General features: G+C 39.0%; 1 protein-coding gene across 1 annotated transcript in view; it reads right to left on the minus strand.

The window, feature by feature from the left end:
- The window catches only part of ZNF385D (zinc finger protein 385D), a 295,108-nt gene that overhangs the window by 219,843 nt on the left and 59,056 nt on the right, over nucleotides 1–16,209 (minus strand). Inside the window, exon 2 of the mRNA XM_003781736.2 lies at nucleotides 1,634–1,776. Within this exon, the coding sequence (XP_003781784.1) occupies nucleotides 1,634–1,776 (143 nt within the window). The remainder of the gene's footprint in view (nucleotides 1–1,633; nucleotides 1,777–16,209) is intronic.

Raw genomic sequence — 16,209 nt, forward strand, 5'->3', positions numbered from 1 at the left:
CGCCATTGCTTACCATATCACTCATTTTTATTTGACAACAAAAAATATGCATTGTCAATCTAATTCATAATTTTCCTTTTAGTGTTTCCCAAAGGGCAGATCAAAAGTGTGAAATCCAGGTTTTTATGGACTTTCAGGAATTTGAACTGCTCTGAAGCTCACAGGGGACTGGAGTGCCTCAGGTGGTTGGTCTCAGAGGCCAGGGAAAGCACATCAGGAGTCATCTCGTGGTGTCTGGGAAGGGAGGTGACACCAGGAGGCCACTTAGCAGAGAGAAGAGCAGAGGAGTCAGGGACAGGAAACCCTCAGGCTTTAGCCCAGCCGTGTAAGATTAAGGGAATTTGCTGCTGAGCATGTTTTTCTCCGCTCCTATTGAAACACCTAAGATTAAAACTCAGATTTTGTAAATGTGATCTTTATCTGTTTGTAAATGTGATCTTTAAGCTGTTTTATTTATGTTCCATCAATTTCAAAAGAAGTTTCCTATGGAAAATTCCTCCCTCTCAAGAAGCAAAGTAGTCATTTGGGTACTTCCTTGCCTTTTAGCGAGGACCAGCACATGCTGTGTTGACGCAGTTGCATGCCCAAAGTCCCTGTGACAAAGTATTATTAAAGAAAATAAGACCCAATCTCCTGAGGAAGAATGAGTTAATTGTGGGCAGTTTTTTTTTTTTTTCTTTTTCTAAATACATCATAGGAGCAAGATATTGCAAAAAGAAAGCTGTATTATTTAGATCACCGGGCATCCACTGACCTCTTACCATAATCCTCTTTGCTTTGGTTATGTTGACATGTCTTGTCACCGATAAGCTTAGCCCCTCCATTATAACAACTGCTGAAAGCTAAATCAGAAGATATTCAAAAAATACATCGCTTCCTTGTTTTTAACCTTTTCAATTCTTATTTCAATTTCCTCCCCAAGAATATTCTCACTGTTTGCACACACACAAAACTATGATGATGAATATGACGAATCTGCCGACTTATAAAGACACCTTAAAGGTGGAATAGAACAGAGGCAAGAAGTCGCTGAACCTGCACAGAGAATGCTGTTCACAAAGGCCAAGGAAATAAAGTAATTTTGAAAAGACTTAATTTGTGTCACATGGCAAATATTAAAATCCATGCTACTAGAGCCCTCAGTCCTTTTAAGTTAAGGAAGAAAAAAATACATCTGTATGAATGTATCACTGTTGTATCATCAAGGTCATATTTATTTAGAAAAAAAAAAGACAAAAAGTTGGAAGGGTAGGGCCCAGACAGGTAAAACACAGTGTTAACTTTTCAGATATATACTTGAATTACAATGTTTTCTCTAAGGAATATGTTAAATTTCAATTTTGCTGTATTCCAACAAAGTAACAGAATTATTGGTGTTAGCTGGAAGACACTCCAGGGGAGACATCAACTCATGATCAGCCGAATGGGATTGCGTCTCTTTTCATTTTCTCAGAAAGGAGACTGACTCCTTCACATAACCACGAAGACAACCACCTTCATTGTGGCTTTGAGTTAAGCCATGGGAAAAAAAATACATAGCATAATGGAGACAGTGTGATTGAATCACCCTTTGCCTTCAAGGTTTTCCAGTACCTTTCACCCAGAGGAACGCAAATTTGGATATGGCACTTACCGCATTGAAATTGGGGAAGAGGTTGACTGCGGCCGCAGTGTCCAGAGGAAAGGGAAGGAATGGTTTAATATCCAGCGATGGTTGCAGAGGAGGGGCTGGTGGCCGGACCAGGGCTGGGAGAGCAGGACTCTGGCATGTACCACCTGTGGAGACCAGACCAAAGGGAGCAATCAGGGACACACACATGGAAAAAACACTGAGGTTGCTTTTGAGACAAAAAGGCCAGCTTTGTGGGTCACTGGAAAAAAACAAGACATGGACATTGGCCTAAACTGCGACCTGGCCAGTAAGCAGATTTGTCATTAGGCAGAGGGAGCCGGGTGAACTGCTGTTCTTTCCCTTTTCCTTTGTTTTTAACTATCAGGTTATGTAAGTAGCAGTCAACATTTCAAACTCCCAAATCTACCTTTATTGTCCTGCCTAGAGGTCTGAATGGGCTCAGCAACAAGCTGTCTGGATTCAAAAGGAAAACCCCTCCATTGCTTCTCCATCCCTCCTTGAAAACTAACCTAGCTCAGGCTAGGTATCAAGTCCATGATTATATAAAATAAAACTCTTCTTCTTTTTTTGTTTTAATCACATCCAAAACTCTGACAGCAAGATGACAAGAACCTGGCACAGAAAAGAAGCTTAACCACAAACACAGGCAACTGTACCTTTACTGCCTTGGCAACTGGAGGATTAAAACCCAGCAAAACCCATGCTATGATCCTGAACCATTTAACACCCCAATAGCTTAGAGTATTCAAACTACCTGCCTCCTTCCCAGTCCTGAGTAGGTGGAATTTAGACAGCCAACAATGGGCAGCAGTGGGACTAAGATGACAACCAAAACAGCCCCTTTGCGTTCCAGTAGGCAGCCAGCTGTTTGCAAGGGAACACGTACCTCTGCCCCCTGTGACAGGACTGCACGGCACTCAGAAGCTGGAAGGATGGAAGCCCATCCTCAGTATTCAGCCTCCCATATTTTGGTAACTTTCCAAAACATCAATTTGCTGTTAATTAAAGGCTGTTTGAATCCTAGGAAACTGTTAAAATATGCCAGCATTCTTCTAATCTGAGAGGCAAGCAACAGACTGTAAAAACCTGCTGGTGAGAATCCAAGAAGCATTTGGAAAACAAAATGCAGTGGGGCATCTCCTGTCTCACAGAAAAGCATTCTAGGAGACAGAAGGGGAAAAGGGGGTTTAAGTCTGTGTCACTGACTTGCCTGCCATCTTGTTTTTAAGACAAAGTAAAATGAGCTCCCCTGCACTTTACGAATCTTAGGATCAACGCCCCGGGCAACTGTACACAGATCATCATCTTGCCCTCAGTCAGTTGCTTGAACACAAAGAAAAGATTCTGGAAATGATCCCCCAATGATACATCCAACCCCATTGGGCCAGAGGATCTGCTAACGAGGTGGATGACTTAATACCTGTAACAGAAGCCATCAGCGCAGGATTTAATTAACCATACACAAGAACCATCAGTTCTACTGCTCCCAGGTATAAAATCAGCTGGAACCAAATTAAGAAAAACAGTACTTTCTCCACTATTTTAACTTCCCTCTTGAAATAGTCCTTAACAATAGCAAAGCCGACAACTTAAAGTCTGAAATCAGCAAAGCAATTTTAAAAAATAGCATTAGGCAGGAAAGAGAGGGCAGATGTTAAAATAAACAGAGATAAAAGCAAAATATAACAAGTCTGCGTTCACCAGAGCACACCATAAACCTATTTTATCATCCACCTGGCCGTGTACTGAGTGTGAACATACAGCCTTTTCTGGAGAAGACAGCCATAAAACTTTGGTGGTAGATCTGTCGTGACTTTAGTATTGCTAGAAGTTTCTCTTTTAATAAAAAAGTTAAAGAATCAAAATAAATTTTTTGGATGGTGCCTCTTTAGATAACTCAAAGGTGAAGTAAGTTGTGGAGACGAGCCTGAGCAAAAGCAATATCCCATCTCTAGAAAAAATCGAAAAATTAGCCAGTTCAGTGGCTCCAGTGACTCCTGAGGCTGATGTCGGAGAATCTCTTGATCTCCGGAGTTTGAGGCTGTAGTGAGCCATGATGATGCCATTGCACTGTAACCCAGGACAAGACCCTTGTCCTAACTAAAAATTAAATAAATACAAAGGTAAAGTAAGTTTTGGGTGCAATCAGTGGTTTAATATGCCCCCAAATAACAATGAGCTTCAATAAACAACATTATTTCCATTTGCGTCCTATGTTATTCTTTATAAAGGATATTCACACACGTTATCTTGGTTGATTCGAAGATCTCAGAAACAAGATAAAGACTACCATCATATCATCATACCATGTAGAGAAAAAATAAAACTTGCTAAGTCTTTAGCTTAATGTTGCTTCTACAGAAACATTCCATACTCATAATTACAAAAATGCAATTTAGCAAGTACGTATTCTGCTATTATTTCCCTTGAAGACCTCTTCTGGTTTAAGATATCCAGTAAAGTTAAAAAAAAAAAACCCAGCTCGAGCTTACTTTTTCATCTAGCATAATGAAAACCACAAAGAATAGAAATACCTTGATTTGATTGCTAGGTAAATTTAATTCTCCTTCTCTTTTCCAGTATATGTATTTCATGTACACTTACCGGCACTATTCAAAGCCCTCTTCCCTACTCTTGCCACTGGAGTTTCCTTCTTAAGGGATTAAAAAAACATCGAAGAGGAATCAAAAAACTTTGTAAAATCATGGAAAATATAACATCCGAGCTCATCTCTTCTCACCTGTTTGATGAGAAAATCCTACAAGGTCACAGGAAAGCCCAGGGACCCATACTCTTTTCCCAATTGCTATGCAAATACAGGTGTAGTGGATGCTGTGGGTAGGGCTCCTAGAACCCCGTCCGGAACAAAGGCACTTGCTCGGAGTGCTGGGGGCTGAAGCCTCCCACCCCAGGATTCTCTTCACAATTTGGTCTGGTGCCCAAGGGAACTGCCTCCTTGAAGGTGACCCCCCTAAGTGGAGAAGTTGTTAGCCCTGTATAATCATGATTAATGAAGGAGTTAAATGATTTTGCCCCTTGCCTCAAAGCAGGACAACCCTGGAGCTCTATGTTACCTCTCAAGCTCCCCTTGGGGTCTACGATAGCTAACGTCTCCTTTCAGACTGCCTCACAGCCCAGTCCTTCTCTTCCCAATCCTGCAGCCCTCATTTCTCATAGGTGATATTCCCAAGAGCACTCCACAATCTCTGAAGAATCTCATCTGTGACAGCAGGGTAGAGCAATTCATGAATCTAAGTGAAATGCTGCTGAATTGTTTTATTCTGAAATAGATGCTTGCCTCCAAATCTATAGCACTTGTACGGAGGCACAAAACTGAGGCTACATCTTATAAATTATCTATGACTAAGACTTCTGCTTTTAAAATCTGGATTGCTCCTAAAATATTTTACTTCTCTCAATCTGTACACGGTTAGCAACAAAAATACTATTTGCAAATAGTGCAGTATCAAAACTGGCAAATATAGTATGTTTCATCTGTGTAGCGAATTAAAATATTATTTTTAAGAAAACAGCTATTTAGGGCAGTGCCTATGGCTCAGTGCGTAGGGCATCGGCCCCATAAACCAAGGGTGGCGGGTTCAAACCTGGCCCCAGCCAAACTGCAACAAAAAAATAGCTGGGTGTTGTGGCGGGCACCTATAGTCCCAGCTACTTGGGAGGCTGAGGCAAGAGAATCGCTTAAGCCCAAGAGCCGGAGGTTGCTGTGAGCTGTGACGCCACAGTACTGTACCGAGGGAACAAAGTGAGACTCTGTCTGTAAAAAAAAAAAAAAAACTAAAAAAGAAAAGAAAATAGCTATTTCATTTGTATTTGCAAACAGAAACTATTACATAAGTCATAAATATGTTTATTATTCTCATTATTGAAAAATTACCTTGACAATAATAAACATGAAAATGTATAATGAATTTGTTGATTTTAGAGCTGTTACTATCTCTCTATACTGAATTTGTTATATGTCAGCAAAGTCAACAAATCTAAAAACATTCATTGATTATTCAGTAGTTATTAGCACTGAATAAGGTATAGAATGATGAAAGTAAAAAGCCTGACGTAACTAATCATTAAAGCCCGCAACATTCTTCTTCCTTTTTGCTGTTTTTGTTACAGTACATTTAGAACTGAAGTTTCAGACGATGAACTGGAGAATAAACATATTACATATTGGTCAATTCACTAAGACAACTACATGGTCACAAAGTACTCATTTGTAAATGTCAGAAACAGCCCCAGAGCAACCAATTACTATACATGGGTTAACAGAGACTGAGAAAGTAAGACGCGTTCATTTCAGGAGATTTTTTTTTTTTTTAAAAAAAAGCAATTAAAATATAAATTTAAAAGTATTTGCACAAACTGGAATTCTAAACGGCTGGCTGTCAGTTGAAGTGCGCTGTAGCAGGTAACATATATAAAGAGCCCAGCACAGTGCCCCCCAGTCAGCGCTGCTAACCAGGCAAAGATTTCTTAATGGGCATAAAAGCTTCTAAAGCTGCTCTTCAGGCCTTCTGAAAGCAGCCAATCAGATAACTTTAGTCAAAAGTACCTCTATATTCTTCCCTTTGCTTATTTTAACTCCCTCAGAAGAGTGGTCACCATAGGGGGTTACTTTGTAAATCAATATTTTGAGATACTCTTTGAGAAGAGGGTAGTGTTCTTTCTGTAACACAGAGCCTTTAACTTTGAACTTCTGCACTTGATCCGTTCAGAATTCATCAAACATTCACAGATGCCCTAACAATCTTAATCTTAACTTTACTACTTAATCTTTAATTTCTGCAGATGACAAAACTGAAGCGTAAAGTGATCAGAGACAACCACAGTTAAATATTCACGCTAGTGTGGGATTTGAAGCTATGAAGCATTTATAGATATATATGTACATATACATATATTATATACTCATACACCTATACAGTATTTCAAGCTGTAAAAAGCAGCAGAAATCTCTGATTTCCTATAAGAGAAATAATTTCTATAGTATCTTTAGCTGTCTTTTTCCTTCACCATCAATTTATCCATATTGAAATATATATACTCACTTTTATTGAAATACATATGTACTTATCCATAATGAAATATGCATGCTATTTATATTGAATTTCAATAATAAGCTATGATTAAGATACTAACCTCCTCAGAATATTCACATATAGCAGGAAAGCATGTATTTTATATAATATTGGATCCTAAGTAGATACTTCATAAACAGCTAATATGATACTGTTCATATCTATTTCCAAATATTTTAGTTAAAATCTGCCATGTCCATCAGGAGAAAGGGCACCCACTCTATGAATTCAGGGGCCTGTATGACAGTGGGCAGAAAACATTTAGATACAACAGTACTCAACAGGAAGTAGAAAAAAATAATGGATTTGGGGCATAGATAGAGGCAAAACTTGATTTGACCAAAACATTGGCCATGGGGTGCTATACTAATGGAATTGGTTGGTCGGGGTGAGAAGGAAGGCAGAGAATATCAATAATCTGATGAATCTCTTGAGTAACCAGCATGAATTAGCCTGGTATCCTTTTAATACCCTTTAAAATACAGAGTTCTGCCAGGTATATATGATAATATCCAATGTACAAAATTCAAAGCCAAGGACCTAGGAAGCAAAATATCTTACCAGAAAGAACCTGAGCAACTTTAGTAATTTTTCTTTCTTTTTTTTTTTTTATTGAATGGTAACTGTATACATTGATGCACTTTGGGGGTACAGTGTGATGTTTTCACACACAATCTGAGACACTTCCATCAAACTGGTTAACATAGCCTTCATGTAACTTTCTTAGTTATTGTGTCAAAACATTCATATTCTACTCATAGAAAGATTCACTTGTACCCTTGTAAGATGAACCACAGAAGTGAACCCTCGAATCCCTCTCCCTCCACCCTCTCCTTCCCTCCCTCCCTCCTCCCCGTATCCTTAGGTTGTTATTAGGTTATAGCTTTCATATAAAAAGGTTTGAATTAATTTCATAACAGGGGTGTGTACACTGGATACTTTTTCTTCCATTCCTGTGATACTTTGCTAAGAAGAACATTTTCCAGCTTCATCAATTTTTAATGTACTGATACAAATAGGTCTGGATTAAAACAACAATTAAAAAAAAATTAAAAGAACACTACAGAACATACTACAGAGGTCAGTTTTGCCAAATTAGGCAAGCCAGTCTCTTGTAGCCAGACACGATATCTTATAAGTAGCAATCCTGTAAGAGACTTTTATGGCTGCAGAAAGAAGTAGGGGGAAGGGAAGGAGGAAAACGGATGGAGGAGAGAAGGAAAGGAAAAGGAGGAAAGGAAGGGAGGAGAGAAAACACACTCCTTGAAAGGAATATTAGTAGTTACCACCGGCATTTATCTACCATGGGAATATGCTGCCCTATATTTGAAGAAGAATTGAGAAAAATATAAGTATCATGTCAAATGTGTTTCAAAAGCCCTTGAGTTTGCTTCCTTCAACATCTGCTTGCCAAATCAGAAAAGTTAATGTGTTCGCCGTATTCTCTTGTGTGTCGGCCTCTCAAACACTTGAGGTTGTTCGTTAGGGAGATTACAATGGCAGTTTTGTCCTTAAGACCATTTTTTACTCGTTGTCTAGGAAAACGGCATGTTTACCGTGTTTTGCTAAGCCTCAGCCATCCAAACTCCCATCTAATTCCCATCTTTGTTTAAATGCTGTTCCCTATTGAGGGATATAACTAAAACAATATTCTGAGATAAAATTTGAGTTTAGTGTGATTTGGTGACAACTTTTCTCTTACTGGTTGTATGTTTCCCCCTCTATTTTGGATTGCTGATTCACCTACTAGGTTTTGGAAGAGTGATTCAGCCCCTTCTACCTCAGAATAAAGCTCCTCACTGGCCTATAGTGACCTGCCCTTAGCAGGTCAACTCAGATGTTGAAACCAAGTCTGATCCCTCTGCTAGACCACAGAGAGCGATGAGGTGAGAAGGAGGATGTGAGTCAGGGCAGTTGAAGCACCGTTCTGGAAACACTGACTCAAACAGATTTGTCCAAGTCAGTATTTAGTGATTCAGTCTTCACCAATGAAAGAAATCAAATATGAGTGACTGGGATTTTTCCCTTGCTCAAATGCTTTATTCATTTTAAGTTGTGTTTCAATATTCCAGGAAGTTCCTTGAGTAGTCATTTTGGAAGGAAGCTAGGAAAGAAGCACTAACTAGTATTGTTTTGTCTGTCACCGTCCTTAAACGCCAAGGCCAAAATCAAAATACCGAAAGCATTCAGTTGGCAGTGTCTTGAGTCAAGATTTCACTAGAAGAGAATGAAATCTCTCACTCACTTAACTAACTTTGATGGCACTTTCTGGGGCCTGGGCAACAATAGAGAAAATTCTATTAGGAGTGCCAGAATAAAAATAAGGAGTTTTAAGTGTTGAACCCCACCTCTGCACCTCAGCCTCTCTATCAGATCCCACCTAATGAGGACAGGTGGCTGCCCCCCAGGAGATCAAAAGATTTTGCCTGGAACATTCCTTTCAAGTTCATAGCCACTGTTATAGAACATGAAATCACAAAATTTTTCTCAAGAGAAATTTCCCAAAATTTAATTTCGCCTAATCAATTATAACTAACACATGAGGTATCCTGGTGCTAAAATGTCTAATATGGTAGCCACTGGCTAGCTACACGCAGCTCTTTTAAATTAAAATTAATTAAAAATTAAAAATGTAAAATTCAGCTCTCCATCACACCAGTCATCTCAAATGTTTGATAGCCCCATGTTTGGGGAGGCTTTTGGATTGCGTATTTCAGATAAAAAACACTCCCAAGATCACAGAAGGTTCAATAGGACATCGTAGCCCCAGTGAATGATTTACAGGTAAGATGCTCAATACAGTCTGATTCAGAATTAAGTGCTGATGGGAGAAAAATTCTTGCTTTCTCCTGGGCCCTTCTCCTTTTAGGATTGAGGAAGAGAGCTTTTTCAGAGCCAGAGGTGGTCCCTGTCAGACACCAGACACTGCTGGGAACACACCAGAAAGGATTAGTCATCTACTCTTAGAGATGACAGTGGCAATCTATGAAGTTTCATGTGTGTTCAGTGATAATACTAAAAGGGTAACCTAACTTTTAAAAATGTAATGCTGAAATAAATACTAATGGATAATGAGTGCTTTGAATGAAAATAATACAAAATCTCCAAACCAATATACAAAAAAAATGGGTCTGTCCCAGGACAAATAGAGGTTTATTAATATCAGATGACTCTTGAAAGTAGTATCATAAGCTTTGATTTCACCTGACAAACTGTGTCAAAATCCAGTCTCATTTATAGTCAAGCATTTAAATTAAGCTAAAGCAGGCAATTAAACTTGCCTTATTACACATCTGTCTCTCAGGGTAATTTCACAATATCTAGGCTTTGGTCATGTCACTCCCTTTTTTTTTAGATACAGAGTCTCACTTTATCACCCTTGGTAGAGTGCTGTGGCGTCATAGCTTAACTCCTGGGCTTAGGCAATTCTCTTGCCTCAGCCTCCTGAGTAGCTAGGACTATAGGTGCCCACCACAACACCTGGCTATTTTTTTTGTTGCAGATTGGCCAGGACTGGGCTTGAACCTGCCACCCTTGGTATATGGGGCCAGTGCCCTACTCACTGAGCCACAGGCACTGCCTAGTCAGGTCACTCTTTAGAAAGAAAAAAAAAAGATGTTAAAATCTGTTTACATGGTCTTATTTATCCATGATCTGCATCTCTCCATTGAACTTGCCCACACAAACTCCTCTGTGCCTGCAGGGCTGGGCAAATGGAAATATTGTCCAGGAAAGAATGGAGTCCTTAATATTTTTCAGGGTGGTCATGTCTGAGAGAGTTAATACCATGGAGATTTTGGTGACCTATGGAGTCACTTCAGGCAGTCATTGATGTGGGTTGCATTAAAGAGAAGCCACCTTTAAGGTAGGTAAGGAACAAGTGAGGGTTTTTTAATGGAGACTAGTGCAGACAATTATTTTGAAAATCTCCTCTGAGAAGGAAAAGTAGAATAGGACATTGTAGATATGGGTAAATAAGTTTTATAGGTATAGAAAGGAACTGATTTAGTCCAGATAATCTATAATAACTTACTTTTGGATGTTACATTTCAACTAGCAAATCAGTTTCCAAAATGAGAGTCATAACCCATAGCAGCATAGCAAGCATGGTAATTTGTGTTTTCCTGGTTTCCACCCCACTCTATGTGCTCTCAACACCTACATCAAACTACGACAAAACCCAAACATGTATTCCTGGTTCGGGATGCAGCTCAAGTACAACTTCCTTTATTAAGTATTTTCTGGACATCTCTGTAGAAAGATCACTCCCTGGGGCCCAGCTCTACCCTGCACAGTCCTTGATTGAGTGCACATTAGTAGACTCAGTTGCTTCTGTTTCTGCATTCCCAATAAGAGGATGCTGGTTCTTAAGAAGAATGACAATGTCATTCTTCCTTGTCAACTATGATTATTGGATTCCTAGTAACTGTTTAGCGACTTATATGTCTGTTTTAAGAATGGACAGATGAATGAATGAATGAACAAACAAATTAACAAATGAAATTACATCACAGCCTGCTGAGTCATTGTGTTCTTCTTCAACTGCACACAAATTAACAACGGGTGTCCATTCCAAAACCAAAAACTCGAAAGGGGGACTAAACAATCACAGCTTATTGGAGTGTACTGCAAAATGCAAGAAATATTTTATCACAGAGTTTAGTACAATTGAGCTTCCATTATTGAAGTTTTTAAAGAAGTAAACAAATGACCCGAATAACAAGATCTTAGCAATTTATAGTATGTTAGTATTTTATTAACATTCTTCCCTCCACAAATTTCTTAAACAATGACTTCATTTTTAGATGTAAATGTATTCTACCTTGTAAAGAACTACCTTTGGTCCCACTGGCATAAAAGCAATAACTTTTCTACTCCCATACACTGGTAGCCTACAACAATTGTTCAACTTCATACAATTAGCAAGTAGTAGAGAAAGCATTCAAAGTCAAACATTCTGCTTCCACAGTCTAAGTTCTTATATCTATACTTAATTCAGAGACTGCCATTTTTTTTTTTTTTTTTTGAGACAGAGCCTCAAGCTGTCCCCCTGGGTAGAGTGCCGTGGCATTACAGCTCACAGCAACCTCCAACTCCTGGGCTCAAGCGAATCTCCTGCCTCCGCCTCCCAAGTAGCTGGGACTACAGGCGCCCGCCACAACACCCGGCTATTTTTTGGTTGCAGCCATCATTGTTGTTTGGCGGGTCCGGGCTGGGGATTCGAACCCGCCACCTTAGGTGTACGTGGCTGGCGCCCTAGCCAGTTGAGCTATAGGCACCGAGCCGAGACTGCCATTTTTTAATGAAAAGCAGTACCCTCAATGAATCCCCAACGATAAAATAAAAAAAAAAAATCCACCAGTTTAAAAAAAAAAAGGAGTAGAGAACAAAAATTGTATAAACAAGAAGCTGGTTTTAACTTAACTTTGCCAAAGCAAATCAATGTACGCTAAGAGGCAATCATTTGTACTGGATTATTCAAAAAGCAATTTCACACGTGTCTCATCTCCACTGGGGTTAATAATCCAATATACTCTGGATTATGCATGCATTTGTCCAATGGTACCAGGCTTTTATCCTATTTGAATTAACTTGCTATTGGTTCAGTTCTTCCTTTCACTCTGTCTTCCTAGTCCAGAAGAACCAAGTAGAAACTAAATCTACTTTCATCATCACTTGAGTTTGATGAAACTCAATGGTAACATCTCCCAGTGCAACCACTTCCTTGTGAATGTTTTCACCAAATTTTCTTTGTGATTTATTTCACATTTCAATATAATTTTCCTTCATACCAACCACAGCATGAAATTCCTAGGAAATATAACTGTTGTTGGCATCAGGTGACATTTAGACATAACCATGAAAGAAGATACTATGTCACTAATATCAAATTGAATAAAATGTATTAAGAAGATGAAGGCCACACTTCAGCTGCCTTAAGGGGACTTTCCTGGGCACATCCCTAGCATTTGTAGCAAACACTTGCTTCCAAATTTTAAGAACTTTGAGTCCTAGTTTCCATTGCTTTGGTGAACCAACTCTAATAGCAGAAAGAAATTCTGATTTCAATTTCCTCAAGAACATTCCCTGTGGAGCTGACATGTGCTCTGTTTAGTCTCGGCCTCAGTGTGATTGTTTCTTCTGGCAGGTTTTGCTTAAAACAAACCTAACTTTATATTTTCTTTTAATTCTGGAACATTTAGTTAGTCCTTGGAGAAGATGTAAAATCAGTTACTAATGCAATTGCAGTGACTGTGGCATCTTGAAAAGGATTTGCTTTAAATGGAAGAGAATTAAAATGACTATTGACTGCATGCAGGAAGGTCCTCATAACCACGTCTTATTTTCATGAGCAACCCTGTCATCCTGAGCCCATATCATAGCCTACCTTCTGTGCTAGATAGTGTTCCACACGTTACTTACGTAAACAATGAAGATATCCTTGTTTTCATTTTATTAGTGAGATCATCCAACTCCAGATAAACTACCTCCTTATGTGACAGAGCTTAGAAGAATTAGAAACCAGAGATGCCTGTTTCCAAAGCCCATATTCCTTTAACCTCTCTCCCTCTCAAAAACTTACCAAGTCGTGATAATTGAAAGAACCATTGAGGGAAACAGAAATTCTATGGCCAGGAGGCAGCAGATGCAGGATTTACAAAACCAGGGGTAAAAAAAAAAGATACTGCATATAGCCCCAGGGAGAAGAAAGTCAGTGTAGCAAGGTTATGGAGCAACCACCAAAATGAAACACATTAAAAAAGAGACATATATATTGTCATAAAGACATCATAAAATAGTGCAGTTAAGTACAAGGATTAAAGTTAAATTAAAATGAAAGGGACGCTAATAAGCTGCAGGAATTGTCATTGCTGAAAGCCCCATCAGTGAGATAACGAGCATTAAAGGCTACATCAGAGATGGCCTGTGAGAAGAGTCCTGAGCACTGAGAATCCCAGCACTGACCAGAAATCCAAGATCAGAGGCCAAGGTTAATGAGAGAATACAGGTTATTTTTATTTTTATTTTTATTTTTATTTTTTCTTTGGTTGAGAGCATCGTGTTTCCACCCTCTTATGAATTACAGCCTAAAATATACAGATCTGGAACTTGGCACGAGGCATACACACATCTTGAGTTGTACAACTAATTCCTATCCACTTTACTTTACTCAACAGAGCCAGAATTAATTAACTGATGTAGCATCTTACAGAAATTACCTCTCATTTGTCTTTGACTGCAAATTTAGTAGAAGCTCATGCTCTTACCATTCCTTAGGATTTGGAGTCCAGGACAGCACAGACCTAAATCAATTTCTAAGAGAACAATTTAACTTATCAATGAGAACAAAATATTCTGGTAATTAAATTGTACTCTGTTGATGTGTGGTGGACCATATAGTCTGAATTACTCAAAGTAGTCCAATTATCAAATAATAATAGCTAATAAAATACTAATAATCACTATCACTTTTTAAGTACTATCTCTCTCTATACCTAGGCTTTCAATTTTCACAGCAATTCCTTTAGCTCTTAATATTTAGCTTTTCAGTTGTAGAAACTGGGGATTTATGAGATTAAGCACTTTGTAGCCCCTAATCCTCTATTCTGTCTGTATAAGGTAAGGAGAGGAATCTAGGATACCACTCCCCTTTCTGGTACTTGGAGGATATATTACCAATCAATCACATCTCTAGTTGGCCTCAGAATCCTCCTTAACACAACATGTCAGTGTCTAATCCAGATGATGAGAGTGTGCTATCCCCAACATAAATACTCAAAATGAGTATAATAACATTAGTGCAGTGGTTCTCAACCTGTGGGTCACGACACACAGGAACTGTATTAAAGGCTCTCAGCATTAGGAAGGTTGAGAACCACTGCATTAGGGCATCCTAGGACATCGATTTGTTATGTATGTATGTATATATGTAGGTATGTTTAGTTCTCACCAAATGAAACTCTACTCTTCGTGACGCACAGAAATTCTCTGTAAGTTTTACAAGACAGATAATAGAATAATGCTGATGATTTCCTTATACCAAGCCATTTGGCAAAGGGTCCAACCTTCTTTTGGTTAGAGAATCTGGTGAGAGGACTGGTAAGAAGGGCATCTGGCTTATGTCAAAGCTTCACAGGTTATGAAGATGCCTAGATCTTCTCTTACTCCTGGATAAGGAAAGAAGGCTTCCATTCCGACTCCTGCCACAGCTAGCATTGACGGAGCAAACCTCGTTTGCGAGATTCCCTCACGAGTCCAGTGCGACTGAACATCCTGAGAATCTTCAGCTCCCTCGCAGCTCCTCTTTCTCATCACTGTGTCTCAGACAGTGAAAGTCTGTGGAGTGACCTAATCGCTGTAAACCCAAAAGCTCTGCAGGAAAACAAAACAACTACTAAATCCTAAAAGGAAACTTGAGAAGGGGCTCTGATCACAGCCTCAGAGAATTGTAGTTTGTTCTTTCAAATCCGTGGGCCGGTTTGACTCGAACTGTAAAGATTATTTCATGCTTTTGAAAGGACATTAATCCCAAAGGAAGAACAAACAGAACGAGTCAAATTGCTTTGAGCAGGAGTGCCTGCTGAGAGAGGAGAGAAATTCTGGGTGAAGCGTGGCTTCTGAAACTGGCCTTGCGTTTTCCTGAGTGATTCTCATCTGGGCTGCATATAGTTTTCAAAAATGCTAAATATTTGCTTCCTGCGTTATCAATGTCATTGTGACCTTTTCCTGTCTATTCAAACCATTTAGTTCCCTCTTCCCAGAGCTAAGATACAGAAAATACTTTTAAAAATGTTGTCAACGTCTGTCATTTCTTCCACCTCTCCCTGCCCTTCCAAGTTCAGCGGAAACTCCCTGGACTCCCCCTGTCCACTTAGTAACACCGCCAATTTTTTCTTTTGTAAATTCCACAGAATATTTTAAGTGCTTCACAGCAGAGGCTTTATCATTAGAAACCTGTATCCAAACTCCATTGTTTTCATGTCCTACGGTACTTAATGAACATTTAGTCTTTCCTTCCATAAAATAAGAAGAGTAACAGCTAAAACGCAGAATGTTTATAAGGCTTCTTTCTACGGAGAAACACTTAACAGGATAAATACAAAATCATAGTGACTATTCTTACTGTCTCTTTTATTCATTAATATTTTGTTACAATGCTATGAAACAAAATACTGTATATTTTATTAAATTTGAGTCCATTAGTATTATTATCCAAATCATTAATCAGCATGTCTTATACTTCTTACTTTTTGCTGATGAGTAGGATAATTTTATTCTAAGTTTTTGAAAGGGATGTCTGTGTCATACAGATCACCTTAACTGTTTTCCAGGGTGCCCAACAAAATGTTTTGAAAATTATAGGCATTTACATTCTCTTGAGCACATGAACAGATGAATGAATGAACGAATAAGACACTGTTGCTGGCTCGGCGCCTATAGCTCAACCGGCTAAGGCGCCAGTCACGTACACCTAAGGTGGCG

Source organism: Otolemur garnettii, unplaced genomic scaffold, assembly GCF_000181295.1.
Source record: "Otolemur garnettii isolate 467f Iridium unplaced genomic scaffold, OtoGar3 scaffold00002, whole genome shotgun sequence".
NCBI lineage: Eukaryota > Metazoa > Chordata > Mammalia > Primates > Galagidae > Otolemur > Otolemur garnettii.